Source organism: Pelobates fuscus, chromosome 9 (genome assembly GCF_036172605.1).
Source record: "Pelobates fuscus isolate aPelFus1 chromosome 9, aPelFus1.pri, whole genome shotgun sequence".
NCBI classification, from domain to species: domain Eukaryota; kingdom Metazoa; phylum Chordata; class Amphibia; order Anura; family Pelobatidae; genus Pelobates; species Pelobates fuscus.
In genome coordinates this window covers 126485058-126510875 of record NC_086325.1, presented here as the reverse complement: position 1 = coordinate 126510875, position 25818 = coordinate 126485058, and the positions used below count along the sequence as shown (strand labels likewise).

General features: G+C 42.7%; 1 protein-coding gene across 1 annotated transcript in view; it reads right to left on the bottom strand.

The window, feature by feature from the left end:
- The window catches only part of ASTN2 (astrotactin 2), a 925983-nt gene that overhangs the window by 786600 nt on the left and 113565 nt on the right, over window positions 1–25818 (bottom strand). The window contains exon 3 of the mRNA XM_063432386.1: window positions 23295–23655. Coding sequence (XP_063288456.1) covers window positions 23295–23655 — 361 coding nt within the window. The remainder of the gene's footprint in view (window positions 1–23294; window positions 23656–25818) is intronic.

Below are 25818 nucleotides of genomic sequence, written 5' to 3'. Positions count from 1 at the left end.
CCCATTTTTCTTTGAGGGTACTAAAAGAGGTGATAAGGATAGATAGTCAGTAAGGCAATGCAATCCTTGTGACACTTCTCGTTCGGTAGTTCTCACTGGACCGCTTCCCCACCCCCCCTCTTTTTTCCATTCTTCCAACACTCACCCCTAACCGCTTTTCTTTACTTCCTCGGACCCTCGAGGATGCTTTCTCTTTTTCTAGCGTTAATCTTCTGAACTTTCATTTTCCTTAAAATTGTAAGATCGTGCATAATGGGACTATTAAGGATATGGAGTACAGCTGGAGAAGCAAGTGCGATTATACATAGTACACCTAACTGTTTTTAGTACAAGTTAGAGCACGATAGTTACATGTTTTATTTCTTAACACAAAAACACCATGTGGGATGTCTTGAGATACTTAAAGAAATTAACCACACTTAGGAAAATGCAGGCAAAAATGCATTGTATGATTACAAATTCTGCAATATGTAACAATTGGGATGTGCATTTGTACGGATACCGTTGTAAGCCGAACACTGCTGCGTCTATGCCTATATTTAAAATGTATTCATATTGTTATGTGTGCTGTGTATAAGTTGTCCTGCTTTGGAAAAAATAAAGAATTAAAAAAAAAAAAAAAGGGTCGGATTGATTTTATCCCCAACAGGGTGTTACCTGCTGCCGCTAATAAAACACCCAGACTAATTATAAATGTGAGTGTCCTCCAATAGGAAACAAAGGGTGTAAACCTAGGGGGGCAGTCATTCAGCTTAACATGTGTTACCAGTCACCTCCGATATATCAAGATTGGCTCCGCCCACCAAAGAGAACGGTTTACATATTTCCTTTGGCACAGACCACAGGAGGCTCCTCCTAACATACAAGAGTAAACCTGTAAGCCCTAGTGAAACATAGGGTAAACAGAACAAGTCATAACCCAGTTGGTTCACCTTACATTGTAGCATAAAAGGGCAAATTACCTGAAACCTGTACACTACTAGCACAGGGTCTACCTAAGTTAGTTAGTATACCTCTCATAGCATAAACGGGCATATTGCCCAAACCCTGTACACTAAGGGCAAAGAAGGCAAATCATAGACTAGTAAACATACCTCCTATTAAGTACATGAATGGGGCATATTGCCTAAACCCTATATACGTAGAATAAACAAAGCAACTGCTCCTATATTCACCCAATGGGGATTCCTTATATATATATTCAAAGGGAGATAAATCCCCTGTTTATATTATAACAAGATGTGTCCTAATACTGGCACAGGGTCTAGCTGAACTAGTTAGTATATAAAAACTCAGCAGGAAACAGCCTGTCACAGAAATGATAATACAAGGAAACATAGGAGGTAACTTAAAAGACATAAATTAAAAAAACCTTTGTTCAGACCACCAGGATGTAATGTCTTAATGCGATAGATCCAAAATGTCTCTCTGTCTCAGGTCCCAATTACCTTGAGGTGGGGGTACTGGGATATGCTCAATTCCCATAAAGCGTAGACCAATCCACAATGTTTCTCCTTAAGGTGGCACGAAATGGGGGTCTCTAATCTGCCACATACCAAATTAACATGTTCTCTGATGTGTATTCTAAAGTGGCAAAAAGTTCACCACACATATTGTAAAACGCATGAGCACAAAAGCAGATAGGTGGCTCCCTTCATTTGGCAATTGAAGAAAGAGCGTATCCAGTACTTAAAGGGACACTATAGTCACCTGAACAACTTCAGCTTAACCCTATAAGACCGGAGGCCGTACTATTATGCCCTATTTTAAGCGGCTCTAAACGCCGCCGGGCGTAATAGTACGCCCTCCGTTTTTGTTTTTTTTACTTACCCGGTCGCCGGCGTGGGATCGCCGGCGATCGCGGTTGGGGGGACTCCCAGGGAGCCCCCCGCGGCACGTCCGTCCTCCAGCAGCCCCCCCGGTCATGTGAGAGTGAGGTCCGTGCGAGGACCTCACAATCACATGGCCGGGTTAGCTGGCTCAGGCATTGCCAGCAGGGGGAATAACTGTAATGACAGTTAGTCCCCCTGCTGGCTGGAAATCAAATAAAATATAATTAAAATAAGTGTAAAAAAAAATAAAATAATATACTTAGATCATATATATATATATATATATATATATATATATATATATATATATATATATATATATATATATATAAAAATAGAAAATAATCTTGCACTCCACGTAATGAAAAAGTACTTGCCCGGTGCTTGTCAAGCGAAGTATAGAACAGGATCATCAAGATAGCACTCTCAGGACTCTAATGTAAAATTTTACTTTTAATGAATCTTAGTAAAAAATCGAAATTCGCGCGGGTTCCGCCGTCATCAACGTGTGCGTGCGTAACGTCATCACGTGACGTTGGTGTCATATTCCCTGTTTATCTAATAATTTATTAGATTTGGTTTATTTTGTTTAATCACGTAATGCACATGATAAGGATTTCCCCCGAGCTATTTTTTAGATGTTATTGTAGTTGCTATGGACACCTAGGTCTCATAGCAACCAACTCCCAATGAGGCTGTTCTCCGGCTGATCACGTGACGTGGTAATGATTAACTACTGCTCCCTGTCAGCCCGGTCCGAAATTCGTGCGGGTTCCGCCGTCATCAACGTGTGCGTGCGTAACGTCATCACGTGACGTTGGCGTCATTACCACGTCACGTGATGACGTTACGCACGCACACGTTGATGACGGCGGAACCCGCACGAATTTCGGACCGGGCTGACAGGGAGCAGTAGTTAATTCCGGTGGTGGGTAACTTAATTGCTTGTTCTTATAGTTGTATATATGTGAGTATTTGTTTCTGCTTTCATTAGTCCTGATGAAAGTCTGTGTATAACAGACTGAAACGTTGATTTTTTACGAAGATTCATCAAAAGTTAAATTTTACTTTAGAGTCCTGAGAGTGCTATCTTGATGATCCTGTTCTATACTTCGCTTGACAAGCACCGGGCAAGTACTTTTTCATTACACAGAGTGCAAGATTATTTTCTATTTTTGTATGTATAGCTCAGTGGCTTGAGCTTGCTTTCTATGCACCCTGAATTGGGATTTGGTTCCCCTGTATTTTTTACAACAAATTGAGTGATATAATTTAGTACCTGGTCAATACCACTATTTACTTGAGTACATTGCATATTACCTTTCTTTTTCATCTATGGAAGATTTTTTCTCTCTTGCTGGGGGTTTGTCTGATCAAGCAGAAACATGGCAATATAGTGAAGAGGATGCAGATAGAATCCGTTGGGCAGCATCCACTACAGAATTGCCCAATACTACGTACCTGAGGCACATTTATTTTGAATTGTTGCGTCTAAGAAAACGAGAAACCGATTTAGATCTGCATGGCCTTTTTTTATCCAAGTACCATAGGAAGTTACAAATTCCAAGAGGTTTCCGTGTGAGGAACATCCTGTCAGGATCGGGACAGGGATCCAACACGCAGAGTACTAACAGTAGAAAGGTACGTATACCGGGCCTTAGAATGGCCGGACTAACGTACAGAGAATAGTCAGAGACAAGCCGAGGTCGAGGGAACGAGAAGACAGGTAAGCGAGAGACAAGCCGGGTCAGAGGGATAACAGAGATAAGCAGAATAGTACAACAAGCCGGGTCAGAACCAAAGAGAAAACTAGAATACAAGAGCACTGAGTGACTAGACAAGCTAGAACCACGACAGGGCAATGAGCTGACGAGTGAAGCAAGCTTAAATACCCTGAGTCCGGAGAGTAGACACGCCTCAGCTGAGTGCTGATAGGATAAAGCCAATAGAGTGGCAGGTCGTCGGGATAGCGTCAAGACGTCACGTATCGAGCGTCATGTTAGAAAAGGAAGCGGATCCCTTGCGGCCAGCGTTAGAAAGACTGGATGGACCGCGAGGAACGGGAGATATGGCGTGTCTAGACGGATAAACAACTAAGTCTCTACCCTTCTCAAAGGTAGAGACCTCAGGTACCCTGACAGTACCCCCCCTCTCAGATACGCCCACCGGGCGGAAGGAACCGGGACGAGATGGGAAGCGGGAGTGAAACGCCCTGCGGAGGCAAGGAGCATGCACGTCCTCCTGAGGTCTAACTTAGTGAAAATGTTAGAACCCTTTAAACGATCAAAGAGTTCAGTAATCAAAGGAATGGGATAAGCATTCCTAATGGTTATCTTGTTCAAACCTCGATAATTAATACAAGGCCTAAGAGAACCATCCTTCTTTTTAACAAAAAAAAATCCAGCCCCGGCAGGGGAGGAGGATCTCCTAATGAATCCCTTGTCTAAATTCTCGTGAATATACTCCTCTAGAACTGAATTCTCCTTAGTAGATAACGGGTATACATGACCCCTGGGAGGCATGGTACCAGGGAGTAGGTTAATCTTGCAATCAAAGGATCTGTGTGGAGGTAAGGTATCGGCTCTCTTTTTATCAAATACTGCCTTTAAATCCAGGTACTGAGGCGGTATTTGTATCTCTGTAGGATTAGAGGAGCTAGCCGACGTGTTTGCCAGGCAAAGAGGCGAGACCCTCCGCAAACACTTCTCTTGGCAATTCTGACCCCATGAAACTATCTCCCCTAATTCCCAATTAATGATAGGGTTATGTCTCTTTAACCAGGAGTACCCCAGGACTATGGGAATAGAAGGAGAGGAAATGATCAACAGGGATAGATCTTCCTCATGCAAAATGCCAACAGTTAAATTCACAGGTATGGTCTCACGGAAAATAACAGGCTCAAGTAACGGTCTACCATCTATGGCCTCAACGGCCAGGGGTGTCTCCCTTAACTGGGATGGGATAGTATGCTTGTTAACAAAAACTTGATCGATAAAGCTCTCAGCGGCTCCAGAATCGATCAAAGCCATGGTTTTTACTACTCCCTTCTCCCAAGTCAAAGAAACGGGTAACAGAAGCCTGTGATCTTTATAATTGTGAACAGAGGACAAAATAGATACACCCAAGGCCTGTCCTCTAGAGAAACTTAGGTGCGAGCGTTTCCCGAACGATTGGGACAATTTAGGCGTAAATGACCTCTGACTCCACAGTACATACATAAACCCTCCCTTCTCCTGTACTGTCTCTCCTCCTCTGTGAGGTGAGTATTACCTATCTGCATAGGCTCAGGGAAACGTGAGGTTTCGATCTCAGAATTTCGAAATGCAGGAGCTAGTTTAAAGGAGGGTCTACGAGTACTATCTCGAGTGTTCTGTCTCTCTCTTAAGCGTTCATCAATGCGAGAGATAAAAGAAATTAAATCCTCCAAACTCTCAGGGAGCTCTCTAGTAGCGACCTCGTCAAGGATTACATCTGATAGCCCATTTAAAAATACATCTATATAAGCCTGTTCGTTCCACTTAACTTCTGCCGCCAAGGATCTGAACTCTAGTGCATAATCCACAAGTGTTCGATTTTCCTGTCTAAGGCGCAACAGTAATCTAGCTGCATTGACCTTCCTACCAGGGGGGTCAAAAGTTCTTTTAAAAGCAGCTACAAAGGCATTATAGTTATAGACTAACGGGTTATCATTCTCCCATAAAGGATTAGCCCATCTCAGAGCCTTCTCAATGAGTAACGTAACAATAAATCCAATCTTCGTTCTATCTGTAGGATAGGAGCGGGGTTGTAATTCGAAATGGATGCTGATCTGGTTCAAAAAACCACGACACTTCTCAGGAGAACCGCCATAACGTACTGGTGGAGTAATACGAGAAGAAGCACCTACAGTAGCCACTTCTAGACCTGAACTTACAGGAGAGATCGAAGGAGTACGTGTCTCCTCTGGTGGGTTACTAGCACGAGACAAAAGCGCCTGTAGTGCTAGGGCCATCTGATCCATCCTGTGTTCCATGGCGTCAAACCTGGGGTCGGAAGAACCAAGCTGACTGTTAGTACCTGCAGGATCCATTGGCCCTGTCGTAATGTCAGGATCGGGACAGGGATCCAACACGCAGAGTACTAACAGTAGAAAGGTACGTATACCGGGCCTTAGAATGGCCGGACTAACGTACAGAGAATAGTCAGAGACAAGCCGAGGTCGAGGGAACGAGAAGACAGGTAAGCGAGAGACAAGCCGGGTCAGAGGGATAACAGAGATAAGCAGAATAGTACAACAAGCCGGGTCAGAACCAAAGAGAAAACTAGAATACAAGAGCACTGAGTGACTAGACAAGCTAGAACCACGACAGGGCAATGAGCTGACGAGTGAAGCAAGCTTAAATACCCTGAGTCCGGAGAGTAGACACGCCTCAGCTGAGTGCTGATAGGATAAAGCCAATAGAGTGGCAGGTCGCTCGGGATAGCGTCAAGACGTCACGTATCGAGCGTCATGTTAGAAAAGGAAGCGGATCCCTTGCGGCCAGCGTTAGAAAGACTGGATGGACCGCGAGGAACGGGAGATATGGCGTGTCTAGACGGATAAACAACTAAGTCTCTACCCTTCTCAAAGGTAGAGACCTCAGGTACCCTGACACATCCCTACTATTGGGAGATTAAAGCCACATGTTTGTAGGAGATGGATTTCAGTGTTGAATAAGTGTTCCTTAGACTTAATGCGTATTATTATTGAAGATGTGAGAGAGGACCTTGTACAGGTCAGAAGAAGAATTTCTGAATTATAAACCAAACAAGCGGTATTGTTATCAGCATCAGAGTCTGCACCGACTTTATTGAAATTGGATGAAAATATCAAAAATTACAAAACAGATCTCATAAGATTTAAAAGAGAAAAACAAGACAAAGTAACTGCAGACTACAAGGAGCATCGAGTATACAGATGGCTGAGTGGTAAGAATGATCTACCATACTTTATAAAGAAACGCAGACCTATTAGAAAACCCAGACAATATACGATTGACAAAACTTCTGGTGAATCTACGTCAGAATCGGAATATCCACGTGATCAAGGCTCTACACGTCAACAGGGTGGTGCGTCTGGTACATCACAACCTTTTTTAGAGACGTCATCATCAGAAGATACGGGTATACGGACACGGTACCAGAGCAGACACGGTGTGTCAGGCGCAGACATATCACAAGACGTGGCCAGAAGGGGCGGACCTTTTGGGGGAAGAGGCAGACCTCCCCGTCAGCAGAGATAGTCCCTATCTTTAATCTATCATCAAGAATTCTATCAGTGGATGAAGTAAGTTTACTAAGTAAGGGACTGTCCTTTGTTCCCACCTCAAAACCAAGTCCTTTGAACTGGGAGGTGGAACTCTACAAGTTCGGCCGCTCATTAAGACTTAAAGATTTTTTTAAGTCTAAACCCACTGATAGTGTTGTCGCGAACCCGGAATTTTCGGTTCGCGAACGGCGAACGCGAACTTCCGCAAATGTTCGCGAACCCGCGAACCGCGCGAACCGCCATTGACTTCAATGGGCAGGCGAATTTTAAAAACAACAGGGACTCTTTCTGGCCACAATAGTGATGGAAAAGTTGTTTCAAGGGGACTAACACCTGGACTGTGGCATGCCAGAGGGGGATCCATGGCAAAACTCCCATGGAAAATTGCACAGTTGATGCAGAGTCTGCTTTTAATCCATAAAGGGCAGAAATCACCTAACATTGACACCTGTCCTCAAAGCCCAGCCCTGATACACACTGACACAGAGCAGAATAGAGACTGTTCCCCCTACATAGGGTCACTTGGCAGGTATGGATTGACACCTGTCCTCAAAACCCCTGATACACACTGACACAGAGCAGAATAGAGACTGTTCCCCCTACATAGGGTCACTTGGCAGATATGGATTGACACCTGTCCTCAAAACCCCTGATACACACTGACACAGAGCAGAATAGGGACTGTTACCCCTACATAGGGTCACTTGGCAGATATGGATTGACACCTATCCTAATGATCCCTGATACACACTGACACAGAGCAGAATAGGGACTGTTCCCCCTACATAGGGTCACTTGGCAGATATGGATTGACACCTGTCCTCAAAACCCCTGATACACACTGACACAGAGCAGAATAGGGACTGTTCCCCCTACATAGGGTCACTTGGCAGATATGGATTGACACCTATCCTAATGATCCCTGATACAAACTGACACAGAGCAGAATAGAGACTGTTCCCCCTACATAGGGTCACTTGGCAGATATGGATTGACACCTGTCCTCAAAACCCCTGATACACACTGACACAGAGCAGAATAGGGACTGTTCCCCCTACATAGGGTCACTTGGCAGATATGGATTGACACCTATCCTAATGATCCCTGATACACACTGACACAGAGCAGAATAGAGACTGTTCCCCCTACATAGGGTCACTTGGCAGATATGGATTGACACCTGTCCTCAACACCCCTGATACACACTGACACAGAGCAGAATAGGGACGGTTACCCCTACATAGGGTCACTTGGCAGATATGGATTGACACCTGTCCTCAAAACCCCTGATACACACTGACACAGAGCAGAATAGGGACTGTTCCCCCTACATAGGGTCACTTGGCAGATATGGATTGACACCTATCCTAATGATCCCTGATACAAACTGACACAGAGCAGAATAGAGACTGTTCCCCCTACATAGGGTCACTTGGCAGATATGGATTGACACCTGTCCTCAAAACCCCTGATACACACTGACACAGAGCAGAATAGGGACTGTTCCCCCTACATAGGGTCACTTGGCAGATATGGATTGACACCTATCCTAATGATCCCTGATACACACTGACACAGAGCAGAATAGAGACTGTTCCCCCTACATAGGGTCACTTGGCAGATATGGATTGACACCTGTCCTCAAAACCCCTGATACACACTGACACAGAGCAGAATAGGGACGGTTACCCCTACATAGGGTCACTTGGCAGATATGGATTGACACCTGTCCTCAAAACCTCTGATACACACTGACACAGAGCAGAATAGGGACTGTTCCCCCTACATAGGGTCACTTGGCAGATATGGATTGACACCTGTCCTCAAAACCCCTGATACACACTGACACAGAGCAGAATAGAGAATGTTCACCGTCCACAGAGACCATGATACACACTGACACAGAGCAGAATAGAGACTGTTCACCGTCCACAGAGACCATGATACACACTGACACAGAGCAGAATAGAGACTGTTCCCTGTCCACAGACACCATGATACACACTGACACAGAGTGTCCGCGTGAAATAGGGCCGTGAGTAATGACGTCACGGGTAGCCTGCCCATAGTATCGCATAGGGTGGAAGAGCTGATAGGACATCTGAAACGTATTGGGATGGAGATGCTTAATTGTTCTCCAAAATGCTTGACACCACCCCATAGTGAATCTCTGCAAACTTTAATACCATCAGAGGAGGAAGAATGTGGCAGCCCACTGGGATTATTCGAAAAATTTCAAATTGATGATTTTCCAGACCCTGGGGTTGACATTAGTCCAGATTTACATCTTGTGACCCATGAGGATGTTCCAGGCACTACTTGTGAAATAAAGACAGATAATAAAGTGAATGATCCTTCTCCTTGGGACTTGCACCCTGTCGTTGAAGGTGGAGTAGGCAATGGCAAGAGCATGCTGTGGGTAGTCAGTGCAAACACTCTCTTCCCGGTGAATAATGAGGAGACTAACTATGATGACGTTATTTGCGTTGGAAGTAATGATGCCAGAGATCTTTTGAAACCATATGGAAGGAACGAATTGGTTAAAAGAAAGGCAAGAGACCACCTGCATATAGACAAGAATACGCATAAGAGAAAGAAGAGAACAGGTGAAAAAGAGATGCTGCAGACTGCCTATCTGCAAATAGTTGAGTTATGTCCAGAAGATGTCCGTGTTACCACAGTGCAGACTCTGTTTGATACACTACTGAGGAGAGTCAGAGAAACCCCAGATCTTCATGTATTGGATGAGTCGGTGCGTGGAGTTGCAGAGAACGTAGAACAAGAAATATTTAAACTTTTCCTGTGTACTGACAGCAGATATACATAGGGTCACTTGGCAGATATGGATTGACACCTGTCCTCAAAACCCCTGATACACACTGACACAGAGCAGAATAGAGACTGTTCCCTGTCCACAGAGACCATGATACACACTGACACAGAGCAGAATAGGGACTGTTACCCCTACATAGGGTCACTTGGCAGATATGGATTGACAAATCCCTGACAAACAGCTACCACATGCAAGGAAGGCAGCAGGGGCGCAAATGACCCACTCCCGACGCGGGAAGGTAGTGACGACAAATAACAATACAGGACTCTTTAGAGGCCCTGTAATTGTAATCAGTCCACTTGAAATCCTTTAACTTTGATCAATTGGAGGGAAGTCTGGTGCAGAGCCACTGACCCATGCGCAGGGCCAGCCTTAGGCCTTTGGGCGCCTTGTGCAAGAAATCTTCACCCTGTCACACCCATGTGCAAGAAATCTTCACCCTGTCACACACACACACACACAGGCAGACAGCCATACACACGCACACACACAACTGCGACTGAATAGGTTTGTCACCTCCTCAAAAGGACGCATGAGCCTACAGGCATTGCGCATGAGCGTCCAGTAACGTGGCAAAAAAATTCCCAGCTCCCCAGAGGCTGTCCTAGCACCCCGGTCATACAAATATTCATTAACAGCTTTTTTTTTTTTTTTTTAATTCTTTATTTTTATTGTGCAGGTAGGTACACGCATTGTCAATACGCCACAACAGCGTTCATTTGCATATGCAGTCAGTGTAGTCAGTGGCATGAGTTATTTGCACATTTTTAACATATATAACCAAGCTTAACGTTACAAGTAAGTACAAGAGTTATCTATTTGAGGCTTATATCGTAGCTTAACAATACGTTGCGAAAATATAAAACTGTTTAAGACAGTTGCATGGCGATTAGAGTAAGTTAGCACACATTTTTGGGTTATTAAAACAAGTATGTTTAACGTGTCTACGCAAATTACTTCATATAGATAGTCGGCAAGTAGTGTTTCTAAGACACATATATTCTCAAGGCTAAAGATATAGACCTGCATACATCAACATGAATATTAAACAGTGAGATTTCCCAGGGGGGCTCCTGGCTAGTTGCATGTGGTAAAAAACAAAGTGTGCCAGGGGTGGTACCAGAGATTAGGAAAAAAGATGTGGTGTCACAGGAGTTCAAGGGTGTAGGATAGTAGTGTCGTAAAAGGACAACAGCTCGTCGTCATGCTATCCTAGCACCTGTATCAGCCTATGCCGGACAGTGGTATCATAAGCTTTGTGTAGGAAAGCAAAAAGGATATAAAACAGCATAGTACAAGTAAAACGCAGTTAGGTGGAGTGTCTGGCATTGTGTCCCAAAGGTATGACCTCTTAGGTGGCAGGCAGGGGTCCACGATAGTCACCTTCATCCGATGCCTCGCATAGGGAGGCAGCTGGAACCAGCCGGTGAGTAGCTTGAGGCAGGTGCAGGGTAGATGTGAGGCATGGCATCCCCCCTACTCCAGGTTGGGGCATAGGTCGGCAACTCTGGGTCATAATCTCGTAGGCTTCTGGAGGCCAAGATCCTCCTGGGGGGCCTGATGGTCAGCTGCCGTTTGTGGTGTGCGGTCTTCCGCGGGTGCGGGCCGTGCTTTGGGGCCAGACCCTTAGAGATCTTCAGCCCAGATGTAGTGCTCACTCCCTTCTTCCTCCGAGGTGCACTCATGCCCCTGATTTCTCTACTGGGAGATAGTTGCTGATCAGGTGGGAGATCCTGCTGTGTTCGAGCTTGGATGCGTTGCCAGAATCGTGCACAGATTTTGTCGAATGCTGCACAGAAGTTTTCCCTCCATCTCGACACCGGGTCTGTTGCAGAGGATAGCTCCGCCGCCATCTTGAGGCTGAACATGTGCTTCTCCGTTGCCCAGTTAAGAAGTGTTGATTCTTGGGTGAGTGACCTGTACTGCGATGGTGGGGACCGGGATAACCCCCACCGGTCCAAAGGGGGGGGAAACAGGGCCTGCCCACAGCTCAGCTTTCAGGATTGCCGGCAAGGAGTTCGGCCGCAACTCCCAGCCAGGACCATACAGGGCTGCAGTTCCACCGTGTAAATACTTTGTGGCTTTCAGGTACGAAATTGCACCGGCAGTTGTCCGGTAGCTTTAGGGTGTTGATAGGTTGTAGTGTGAGTCACTATTATGGCTTTACACCCGTTTTGTGGGCGATTTGGGCGATTCAAGTGTGGAGCTCACAGTCAATGCGTCTGCCTGGCTCGGCGGTCAGGCCCCGCCCCCCCCATTAACAGCTTTTTCTTGTTGGAGCAGGCGGTCGAACATTAGGAGTGTTGAATTCCAACGTGTAGGGCTGTCGCAAATCAAGCGCCTCACTGGCATGTTGTTTCGCTGCTGGATATCGGCAAAGTGAGCCATGGCCGTGTAGGAACGCCTGAAATGGCCACACACCTTCCTGGCCTGCTTCAGGACGTCCTGTAAGCCTGTGTACTTATGCACAAAGTACTTGTACTATGCGTGCAAGCTACTGTGAGACCAGATATGATTGGCAATGTGAACTGTAACAGTTCTGCAGAGCACACACTGTAGGCCTGAGACACCCGCTTGAAGACAAGTAACTGCTATTCAATCTATAACAGTGAAAAACAAATTTTGGTTTTAAAAGCACGCTATAGAGACACCAGATATGATTGGCAATGTGAACTGTAACAGTTCTGCAGAGCACACACTGTAGGCCTGAGACACCCGCTTGAAGACAAGTAACTGCTATTCAATCTATAACAGTGAAAAACAAATTTTGGTTTTAAAAGCACGCTATAGAGACACCAAATATGATTGGCAACTGTCAAAGCACGCTGGAACAGGTCTACAGAGCACACGCTTAAGTAGGCCTGACACCCAGACGCTTGCAGACAACTAACTGATCTTCTATTACAGTGAAAAAAAATGATTTCTTTAAAATCTAAAGCTTAAGCTATTGTTAAAACAGATATGAGTGGTGGCACTGACTGTGCAAATGGGCAAGGCATCCAACCTGACACAGAAGCTGGCAGGCAGGCAACTGCTCTTCTATTACAGTGAAAAAAAATTATTTATTTTAAATCTAAAGCTTAACCAATTGTTAAAACAGATATGAGTGGTGGCACTGGGCTAGTGGGCACAGTATCCAATGTGAACCTCACACAGAAGCTGGCAGGCAGGCAACTGCTCTTCTATTACAGTGGAAACAAATTTTTGGTTGTAAAAGCACGCTATAGAGACACAAGATATGAGTGGCAACTGTCAAAGCACGCTGGCAGGGTTGTGCAGGGCACACGCTGAAGGAAGGCCTGACAGAGCCGCTTGAAGGACACTGACTGTCTGCTATTAGCTTACACTGGAAACCTTTTTTCTTTGTAAAAGCACGCTAAAGAGACACCAGATATGATTGGCAACTGTCAAAGCACGCTGGCACAGGTCTGCAGAGCACACAATGAAGTAGGCCTGACACCCAGACGCTTGCAGACAACTAACTGATCTTCTATTACAGTGAAAAAAAATGATTTCTTTAAAATCTAAAGCTTAAGCTATTGTTAAAACAGATATGAGTGGTGGCACTGACTGTGCAAATGGGCAAGGCATCCAACCTGACACAGAAGCTGGCAGGCAGGCAACTGCTCTTCTATTACAGTGAAAAAAAATTCTTTATTTTAAATCTAAAGCTTAACCAATTGTTAAAACAGATATGAGTGGTGGCACTGGGCTAGTGGGCACAGTATCCAATGTGAACCTCACACAGAAGCTGGCAGGCAGGCAACTGCTCTTCTATTACAGTGAAAAAAAAATATTTATTTTAAATGTAAAGCTTAACCTATTGTTAAAACAGATATGAGTGGTGGCACTGGGCAAATAGGCACAGTATCCAATGTGAACCTCACACAGAAGCTGGCAGGCAGGCACCTGCAATTACATTACACAGGAAAAAAAAACCCTGATGTTATAGCCCTAAAAAGGGCTTTTTGGGGTGCTGTCCTTACAGCAGAGATCAGATGAGTCCTTCAGGATTGTAGTGGACACTGAATACCCTAGCCTAGCTATCAATTTCCCTATCTAATCAGCAGCAGCTAAACTTTCCCTCCTCTCACTAAGCATGCAAGTTCCGAATGAATCGAAAATGGATGCTGGGAGGGAGGTTGGAGGGTGTGGAAGGGAGGGAGTGCTGCTGATTGGCTGGAATGTGTCTGCTGACCGAGAGGCACAGGGTCAAAGTTTGCCCAATGATGACGAATAGGGGGCGGATCGAACTGCGCATGTGTCCGCCCGCCGCGGCGAACGCGAACACGCTAATTTCGCCGGGAACTGTTCGCCGGCGGACAGTTCGGTACATCACTACCCACTGATAGTTCCAACACGTCTTCTCAATTCAAGAAAAAAAGTACATTCGATCCCATGCCCAATCAGGCCTCTATTAAGACGTTCTTACGTTCAGTACACAAAGAATCATCTGATCACTTGAAAGAAAACCCTCTATATCACTCTAATTGTACACGTAAGGATCGAGCAATGATTAAGTCACTGTCTAGTGACAAGAACATTATCATTAGACCGGCTAACAAGGGTGGCGGTATCGTAATTCAAAATTGTTCCGATTACCGTTCTGAAATTTTGGGACAATTTTCGGATTAATTGACCTACTATAAGTTGCCAAATGACCCTACAGATCAAGTAATTCGCCAGATTGAAACTTGTTTATTGCGAGGATTGCATTCCAACTATATCTCCATGGAATTATTCTCATATCTACAGCACCTAGAACCCCAGTGCTGTATACACTGCCAAAGGTTCACAAAAACAAGGAAAAAAAACCTGGTCGCCCCATTGTATCTGCAATAGGGGGTGTATTGGAACCATTGGCAAAATGGTTGGATTATCTATTTAAGGAAACCATTGAGCATCTCCCTACGTGTATCAAGGATACTCCTAGCTTCATCAAGCAATTATCTGAGATTATGTTACCTCCTGAACCTACAGTCCTAGTGATGTGAAAAGCCTGTATACAGTAATACCGCACCAAGATGGGATAGAGGTGATGAGATCAATTTTAGCCACGTCCACTTACTATTCTGGCCCTCCAATAGAGTTTACGTTGGAACTTTTGGACATTGTGCTTTCTCAAAATTACTTCAGATTTGAATCTGATTGGTACAGACAGATTGCAGGGACATCCATGGGTGCTGCTATGGCACCCATGTATGCAAACGGCTATATGTTTAACTTTGAGACCAATTACATATTGGAACCCTACAGAGACCGTATCCTGATGTACGTCCGCTATATCGACGACATTTTTATGTTAATCAGGGGAAACACAATGGAAGTGGAACAAATGATTGTACAGATCAATGCATGCACTTCCAACATAGAACTCACAGCTGTGACTGATCCATCTTCTGTGGACTTCTTGGACGTCAGAATAATACGTGAAGATTCTAGCCTGGCTTACACCCTGTACTCCAAACCTACAGATCGTAATACTCTACTACAGGCAGGCAGTTTTCATCCCACATCATTAAAAAATTCACTGCCTTACTCACAATTTCTACGAGTGCTTAGAAACAATTCTAACTTCAGTAAAGCTCAAGATCAACTCAACATTATGTGGAATAAATTCCGCGAGCGTGGAAGCCTTAAACAGATGTCTTGCAACAACTGGCACTTCAACACCTACGGTACAGCTTAATAGACTCGTCTTCCCTACAACGTATACCACATCATCGCTAAAATTTAGGGACATCATCTACAACAACTGGAGAGTGTTAAAAAATGACGTCACCTTACCGGCTATTTTCCAGCAACCACCCATGATTTGTTATAAAAGAAACAAAAACTTGAGGGATCTATTAGTGAAGACAGATCCTACACATTGTTACCTAAAGGAGAAAACGACGCAGAACTTGGGTTGTTATCGGTGTCTAGGATGTGTAACCTGTGGACACATGATCCCAGGGAAAACATTCACCCATCCACACACAGGCACCAGTTATCGTACACAACATCGCTTAACATGTACAAGTGACTTTGTGGTCTATAAATTGATGTGTCCCTGCGGGCTAACCTACATCGGGAAAACCGATCTACCTTTGAGAGAACGGATTCGTAACCACAGGTCAAGCATTAGGACGGCATATAGGGATAATAAATCTGAACTACCAGTGGCCAAACACTTCCTCGAATTAGGACACACTCTTCCATCCATGAAATTGATGGCTATTGATCATGTTCCCAAGCCTAGAAGAGGCGGTGATCGTAAAATGATGCTCTTACAGAGGGAGCTGTATTGGATTGGATTCGTTGTCTGCTTTTTTATGAACTTGTCTACCCTGGCACATACTGTAGTGGGAGCTTGGTACCCACCCGGTGGGTTTAGGTACCATCTCTGTGGCTCAGTTTTATGGTATCGTAGGTATTATATATATGGTCCATGTGAGTGTATTGCACCAAACTAAGGGTGGTGTTTTGGTACATACCCTGCTTGGAATATGGTACCTTCCCTTATACTCAGGATTTTTGTGATCTCTCATTATGTGGTTCCATTTACCTTTAAACCGTTAAAATGTACCATATTGTCACATTATTCGATTCAATATTAGGACATATTTCTCTTTGTTTCTATGTATATTCATTAGACCTGATGCTATAGAGTAGGGGTAGTGATGCCCACCCTGGGGGATAGGCATACACCCAAAATGCCCTGTAGATCACGGTATTATTCTATTTTTTGTTTGGATTCTATTGTTTACTTGGATAGTATTCTGCTTCTGATATACCGGTCCGTATTGTATTGGATCATTCACATTAGTGGAGGTTCAACTATAATCTATTTTCTTGATAGTCTTGTACTTACCTCAGGGATCCCTTACGCTTTTTTGTCTTGCCTTATGGATATAAGTATTCCAGCAGATATTGAATCTCTATTCTCCTTTTGAATTTGGTGATTTTTTTGATTCTCTTGCTACCACTTTGAGATCTAATAATAATATAATTTTTAGTTGTGGCTGTGTTTAGCCTGAATCCTCCTTAATTTACTCTTTGCATAAAATATACTGATTATTTATGGATCAATTTTGTTATCATCAGCTATTGTGGAATGTTTATATTTTCCTAGATGACAATTCTCTCTATATATGTACATAATATGTAATCCTCTCTTTACAGGATATCCTTACATGATTGATTCGTATGCCTGCTCTGTTTCTTCAGTGCTAGTATCATTTTTTTATATGTTTCCTTTTGTGGGTATACAAATATTGGCCATTATATTTATGGTTGTATTCCCTGTTTATCTAATAATTTATTAGATTTGGTTTATTTTGTTTAAACACGTTATGCACATGATAAGGATTTCCCACGAGCTATTTTTTCGATGTTATTGTAGTTGCTATAGACACCTAGGTCTCATAGCAACCAACTCCCAATGAGGCTGTTCTCCGGCCGATCACGTGACGTGGTAATGATGCCGTCACGTGATGACGTTACGCACGCACACGTTGATGATGGCGGAACCCGCGCGAATTTCGGACCGGGCTGACAGGGAGCAGTAGTTAATTCCGGTGGTGGGTAACTTAATTGCTTGTTCTTATAGTTGTATATATGTGAGTATTTGTTTCTGCTTTCATTAGTCCTGATGAAAGTCTGTGTATTACAGACTGAAACGTCGATTTTTTACTAAGATTCATTAAAAGTTAAATTTTACTTTAGAGTCCTGAGAGTGCTATCTTGATGATCCTGTATATATATATATATATATACACACATACACACACACACACACACACTGTCTAGGTGTATTTTACTATTAAATATATATATATATATATATATATATATATATAGATTTTTTTTTATATCAAATTACACGTAGACTGATACTGATTAAATATATATATAATTAGTTATATATATTTATATATAATATTAAAAAATATGTAAATACGTAAAAAAATTAAAAAAAAAATTAAAAAATATATAGATGTGTGTTATTTTGTTCTAACTGTATTGTGATATTAGTATATGTATATTTATATCAAAATACACGTAGAATATATATACATAAATATATAAGTATATATCACTATATATATACACAAAAATATTTTTACAAAATTATATATATATATACACACACACACACATATATTAATTCTACACATATATTTATGTAATATTTTTACATAATTAGGTATCTTAATTATTTACAATTAGCGGGACCTGCCTGACAACCCATGCTGAAAGCAAAGGGAATTTAATTTGCTAGCACTATATTTAACCCTATAACTTTCCAAGACACCATAAAACCTGTACATGGGTACTGTTCTACTCGTGAGACTTCGCTGAACACAAATATTAGTGTTTCAAAACAGTAAAATGTATTACAACGATGATATCTCCAGTAAAAGTGACAGTTTTTTGCATTTTTCATGCACAAACAGCACGGACGATATTATTGCTGCGATACTTTTTACTGTTTTGAAACACAAATATTTGTGTTCAGCGAAGTCTCCCGAGTACAACAGTACCCCTCATGTACAGGTTTTATGGTGTTTTCAAAAGTTACAGCGTCAAATATAAGGCTTGTGTTTCATTTTTTTTCACATTAAAATTTGCCAGATTGGTTATGTTGCCTATGAGACCCTATAGTAGTCAAAGAATAAAAATTACCCCTATGATGGCAGACCATTTGCAATAGTAGACAACCCAAGGTATTACAAACGGGGTATGTCCAGTCATTTTTAGTAGCCACTTAGTCACAAACACTGGCCAAAATTGGCGTTTTTTGCATTTTTCACACACAAACAAATACTAACGCTAACTTTGGCCAGTGTTCGTGACCAAATGGCTACTAAAAAAGACTGGACATACCCCATTTGCAATACCTTGGGTTGTCTACTATTGCAAATGGTATGCCAATATGGGTGTAAATTTTATTCTTGGGCTACTATACAGTCCCAAAGGCAACATAACCAATCTGGCGAATTTCAATTTCAAATGTAACGTGCTATATTTGACCCTGTAACTTCCCAAAACACCATAAAACCTGTACATAGGGGGTACTGTTTTACACGTGAGACTTTGCGGAATACAAATATGTGTATTTTATTGCAGTAAAAGCAAACAGTATTATGACATTGACAGTTAAAATGTCATGTAGAACAAAAAAAAAGAACATTTCTTTTTTCTCCCATTTTTTTCATATTAAATTATGTTTCATAGCTAAATATTTGATATTAAATGAAAGCCCGGTTTTCCCTGAATAAAATGATATATAATAAGGGGGGTGCATTTAATATGAAAGAGGTGAATTACGGTTGGACAGACATACAGCGCAATTGCCAGGTTTTGTTTACGTTTTGTTTTGTTCACGTGTACATTTGGCTCAGTCCTTAAGGGGTTAATGAGGTTGTTCTGGTGAGTACACTAGAGAGAGAGAGATTTGTGGCGGTTTGTGCAGTATCTTTTCTATTAGGGTCGTCATACATTGAGAACATAGCGGAAACAGAATAGTTCTAGTACTGGGTGCCTGGGTTTTTGATACGCAGAAGATCATGAGCCCATTCTTGAGGGGGTCCAATAATGGTACAGACCTGTGATAGGTTTGGTGTTTTAGATCGAACAATAATTCACAGGACATAATAAATGAGTGGTATTTAGACCGCTCTCCCATAAAGTCTTCTGACAGTAGTACTTAAGGTACAGGTTCCATGGCGTTATCTTCTGGCAATGGTACCAGGTAAGCGGCAGGAGGTGTTTGTGGTGTACCAGTAGCAGAAGAGGAAGCGTGCGCTTGTTGTTCTTGTACGGCCTGGGTAAGCTCAGAAACTTGTCTGGTGAGGGTATGAAGCATCTTGGCAAAATCTACGGGCTCCATTAGGGGCTCGATTCTTCTGTTACGTCTTTTAAGAGGAGGAGCCCAGCAAGCAGAAATAAAATCAGAGCGAGATACCAAAAAGGGATAAATATAAGCGTAGTCAGGAAAAGTCAAAGGTCAGGACAGGCAGAACAGGTTTATGAACAATATAACAGGCATAGGGTCAGATACCGAGTTTGAAACACAGGGTAGGTATACTAAAGTGAACACCACAGAAGCACAGTATAACTGAGCAAAGGAGACTGGGCTAGCTGTGGTTATATAGGGGAGAGGACCACACCTCCCCAACCATTAGGGATATTATTTATACATGTGTGATTTAACCAGTCTCCTGTCTCTTTAAGAAGCCGTCTTATGTGTATATACTGTGTGGGGATTCCCACTTGTTGCAGGTGGTGCGACCAGTAGTTCCGTGCAGTCGACGGGCTGGGACAAGGATGGAAGAGTCGTTGCACCGCTTCTGTGCAGGGAGAGTATGCCAGCCTTCCCTCTTCGGCGAAGGTGCACACTCTAAAGGATTTTGCCAAGGAGGGATCAGACAGTGAGGTGTGGGAGTTGCAGGTGAGTGAGCTGGGACTCCTGCACAAAGAGAGAGGAATGGTATCGCCACTGTTTCGCCTGATTCAGTTACTAAATGCAGTGAAGGGCACAACTAGGTGCTTTACGCACGGCAAGTTAATTTATTGGTGGTACGTCATCCCTTGCAGGCTTACCAAGATTTATAAATTTGGCTTTTAACCAATGCTGGCATTGTAATGCTCATGTTGGAACAATGCTCCATGTTTGTTGGAGTTGCCCTGGGAAAGACCCATTCTGGCTCTGTGTTGTCCAGCTACTCAGCCGGCTGGGAGTAGACCAAACTACAGATGCTTATTTGTGATGTGACTTCCCACCTTGAATGTCATTCTGCAACATAGCTCAAGCATCTCATATACCTTTTGCTGCTAGAGTTCTGATCAGGGCCGGACTGGGAAAAAAATTCGGCCCGGGCATTTTTCAATCACAGCGGCCCCCTGAGAAAGGGGCGGGGCCAGAGAGGGTATGTTTTGTCATCACTAATGACAAGCACACCCCCTCTCAAAGTGAGCATATTAGTGCAATGCGCAGAGCCCCGCTGAGGAGCTCTAGCATTAGAAAAAGGCCCTGTATTTGTTCTGCACAGTGCAAGCAAATTTAATAACAAGCTTGCGCTGTGTTTGCTTTTAACTTGTCTCTGGTGTCTCCATAAGTGGGATACCAGAGGACAAAAGGGCCAGAAAAGCGTATGGTGCATGTGTTTGGAGCCTGCTTGTGGGATTGCGTGTGTGTTGAGTAAGTTGATTGTGGTGTGGTATTGTGTAAATAGGTCAATTTAATTCGTGTTTGTGGTGTAATATGTGGGGCTAGGGGCTGTAGCGAGTGTTTATAGGGGGCATAGTGTGTATAGGGGATGTAGCGAGTGTGTGCATACGGGCTGTAGTGTGTGTAGGGGTTGTAAAGAGTGTGTGTTTAGAGAATGTAGTATGTGTTTGCTTACAAGGAATGTAGTGTGTGCATAGGGGATCCAGAGTTTGTATGTCAGGAATGTAGTGTGTGTGTAGGGGATCTTGTGTGTATAGGAGATTGTGTGTGTGTTTGTATAGAGGATTCAGAGTGTAAATAGGGTAAGGAATCTAGCATGCATCTGGAGCGTAATGTGTGTAGTGGTGCTGTAGTATATAATATTGTAAAGCGCTACAGAATCTGTTGGTGCTATATAAATGGCAATAATAATAATATTATGCATGCTGCACCCTTCACACATACGCACAGCACACCCAACACACTGCACCCTTCACACAAACAATACGTCCAAACACATATATATATATTTGGACGTATTGTATGTGTGAAGGGCGCAGTGTGTTGGGTGTGCTGTGTGTGTGTGTGAGGATTGCAGTGTGTGTGTAAGAGGGGTGCTGTGTGTGTGTGTGAGGGTGTTCTTATCTACTGTCACATTCTATGTTTCTATTTTTTTTGTCTGTTAACTTACTGAGTGTTATTTTATATATTATACATACGTGTGTGTGTTGTATATGTTTGAGAGTGTGCTGTGTGTGAGTGTGTTGTGTGACTGAAGGTGATGTGTGTGACTGAAGGTGATGTGTGTGTCTGAGGGTGCTGTGTGAGTGAAGGTGCTGTGTGTGTCTGAGGGTGCTGTGTGTGTGTGTGTGTGTGTCTGAGGGTGCTGTGTGTGTGTCTGAGGGTGCTGTGTGTGTGTCTGAGGGTGCTGTGTGTGTGTGTGTGTGTGTGTGTGTGTCTGAGGGTGCTGTGTGTGTGTGTGTCTGAGGGTGCTGTGTGTGTGTGTGTGTGTGTCTGAGGGTGCTGTGTGTGTGTGTGTGTGTCTGAGGGTGCTGTGTGTGTGTGTGTGTGTGTCTGAGGGTGCTGTGTGTGTGTGTGTGTCTGAGGGTGCTGTGTGTGTCTGAGGGTGGTGTGTGTGTGTCTGAGGGTGCTGTGTGTGCTGTCTGTGTCTGATGGTGATGTTAGTATGAGTGTGCTGTGTGTGAGTGCTCTTAGTGTGTGTGTATATAGCACAATTATTGAATAAATATGTTTTTTTTATTATTATTATTATTATTTATAAAAACTAAAATGATGTATCCCACCCCCTCCCTTCTTACCTTTAGCCTGGGAGGGGGTGGGAAGCTGGGTTTCCATAGGGGGGTGCCTGGTGTCATGGAGGGTGCCGTTCTGCCTGATCCCTGGTGGTCCAGTGGTGATCTTGCGAGATCTAAGCGTTGCCGCGGTAACTTTGATCTCCCCACCGGCCCATGGAGGCACAGAGCAGGGCCGGCGCTCGGATAGCGCTGGCCCTGCAGGGGCTGGCAGGGGAGATCCAGTGATCTCCCCTGCCGGCCACGGCCCCACGGCCATCGCGACCCACCGGGCATTTGCCCGGTATGCCCGATGGCCAGTCCGGGCCTGGTTCTGATTGCATTACAGTGGCTTGCTTTACTAGATGAATTGAGAATTGACTATGCTTATGAAATGGCTTCTGCTCTTACTCTGGAGCAGAGATCTAAACTGTCCTGTATCTGGGAACCGTTGAGTCAGGTGATTCCACAGGGCCACCAGCCTTAGAGATTGATGTTGCTCTACTGTATATTCACTCTTCACTATTGGGTATGTGCTAATTGTGTTGTCAACTGCACACTAAGTTGTGTACATTGTCATTTATTGTCTAGTTCTTTTTTTTACTGTATGTTATGTGTGTAATTTGTATTATGTGCTTGAGTGCCAGTGTGTATCATCCTCTCTGTAGGATGCATGTATGTATAGATGTATTAAAATTCACTTGGCTGGTCTCTTGTATACTATTGTATATGCCAATAAATGTCAATTATTAAAAAAAAAATGATAATACAAATGTTTAGGTTTTTAAATGACATCAAGTGAAAACATATACCGGTACTTCATTAATTAACTACTATATATTCCATTAGCACTCACCTCTGTGCCCTAGATGTATTTGCTCTTTCTTCCATTCTTGGCATATATGGCTCTTACTCTTTGAAATTTGGTCTCCTAGCTTTATACAGTGGAGAGTCTCTTCGTCTTCGCAATCATAATCATCTAGAATGGGAGTCTCTTGAATGGACATTCTCAAAACAGAGTTGTGGGATTGCAAAATGGAACTTCGTCTATCACGTGTGGGTGGTCCCAGTAGCACTGAAGGAATATAATGGATTTCATGAGTAGCCTCTGTACTGGCACTTTTCTGCAGAATCCTCCTCCTCTTGTACCAGCGCCTTTGAGCATATAAGGCAACAGAAAAGATGACTAGCAGTAGGAGTATTGCAATCAGTCCTCCCTGCAGAAATTACAAAAGAAAGAATATGTGAAATGGAAAATAGGCCATTATTTGTAGAATAGATTTTCTACAATATTTAGGGAGTAGTGATAGGGTGAAAGTGTAATCCCTTACAATTACACCAACAAGGAAGAAGAAAAATATACAGTGAACAGTTCAGTGAAATCTGCAATTACAGGTGAATGAAATTTGCAATTACTGCTTGCCTGTGAGCCACTGCATAAAAATGTAAAAATAAATAAGCAAATAAAAAAGCCTATGAAGTCTAATATGACAGCCATAGTAATATCAGGGAAGTATAAAACCTGCCTTATGCCCCCACTCACCATGCTACGGATAGTGGTATGTGTATTAACCCCTTCAGGGCCGGACTGTTTTAGCCATGTTGTACGTTAAGGACCAGGGCTGTTTTAACATTTTTGTGGTGTTTGTGTTTAGCTATAATTTTCCTCATTTACTGTTCCCATACAAGTTATATAGTGGGTTTTTTTCAGGACAAAAGGGGCTTTCTTTACATACCATTATTTGTATCATGTCATATAATTTTCTTTAAAAATAAAAAATAAAATATGGTAAAAAATGTATTTTACTTTTGCTTGAAAAATCTTTTACTTACCTATGAAAGCTCATGAAAAAAACTGCTAAATATATTCAAAATGTTGCCCTGAGTTTAAAAACACCAAGAATTTATAGGGCTATAAGTACATAAAGGAAATTGCGGTTTCAAAATATATATTTTTTAAATGTATCAATAGTGACATTGTAACACTTATCTGTCATAAATCTCTGAATCACTTCCCACATGTACATACTTGTTTTAAAGTAGACAAACCAGGGTATTCAATATGGGGTATGTCCAGTCTTTTTTACTAGCCACTTAGTCACAAATACTGGCCAAAGTTAGCGTTCATATTTGTTTGTGTGTGAAAAATGCAAAAAACTAAATTGAACGCTAACTTTGAACAGAGTTTGTGACCAAGTGGCTACTAAAAAAGACTGGACATACCCCATTTGCAATACCTTGGGTTGTCTACTATTGCAAATGGTATGCCATCATGTGGGTAATTCTCATTCCTGGGCTACCATACGCTCTCAAAAGGCAACATAACCAACCTGGCAATTTTCAATGTAAAAATATTTTACCCTTATATTTGACCCTGTAACTTTCAAAAACACTATACAACCTGTACATGGGAGGTACTGTTATACTCGGGAGGCTTAAGGTTTCATAACAGTAAGACGTATCACAACAATTATATCATCAGTGAAAGAGTGTGTGAAAAATGCAACAAAAAAGTCACTTTCACTAACAATATCATCGCTGTGATAGGTTTTACTGTTTTGAAACACTAATATTTGTGTTCAGCGAAGTCTCCAGAGTATTAGTGAAATAAAATGAGCATCCACAAAAAATATAGGAAGAAGGAAAAAAGGAAGGTTTTCCTTCCTCATATATTTTTTGTGGATACTCATTTTATTCATGATCAGATATTTTAACAAATTTATTAAAAGTAAAGTTTTATTCAATTTATTTTTTGGGTTACTCTCTGTCACCAAGGGTTTACCTTCTAAACGGTTTCTCTAGGTGTTTTTTTTTCTTACCATCAAAGTTTAAAACAGTTTGTCATTTTGTTATATATACTTAGATCATATATATTGTGACAAAACTCACCATTTTTTCCTGTGTCCAAGACATTTTCCTGCTAAGTTCGTTAATATGTTCCCAAACCCCATTCCAGTTTTCCTCGTGCGGGAGCTATAATCTACCCAACACAGACCACACCCTGGCTCATTAAACATCAAATAAAACACAAGCTCAAGTGCTCTCTCTGTGTGGACGCGGTTCGTATAACAGAACAACACGTGCACTGGAAAACGGCGGCCATCTTGTTGCATGAACGCAGGCAGCGAGACCTGGCCGTCGAGTGTCTGGAACTATAGGTCAGACACTCAATCTCTAGAACACCGGTGATTTCATTCATACGCATGCTTTTCCCATGATAAGCCATGAGTGCTGCTCGGTAGGATATATAATATTTGTGGAGGTTCCTATATGTGTTGTATGTATTTTGGGGTATTTCATATTTTATATTTTGTACCTCTAGTGTCTGGGAGATAATAATTAGTTAAACATTACCAAACCAGTAACACCGAAATGGACAG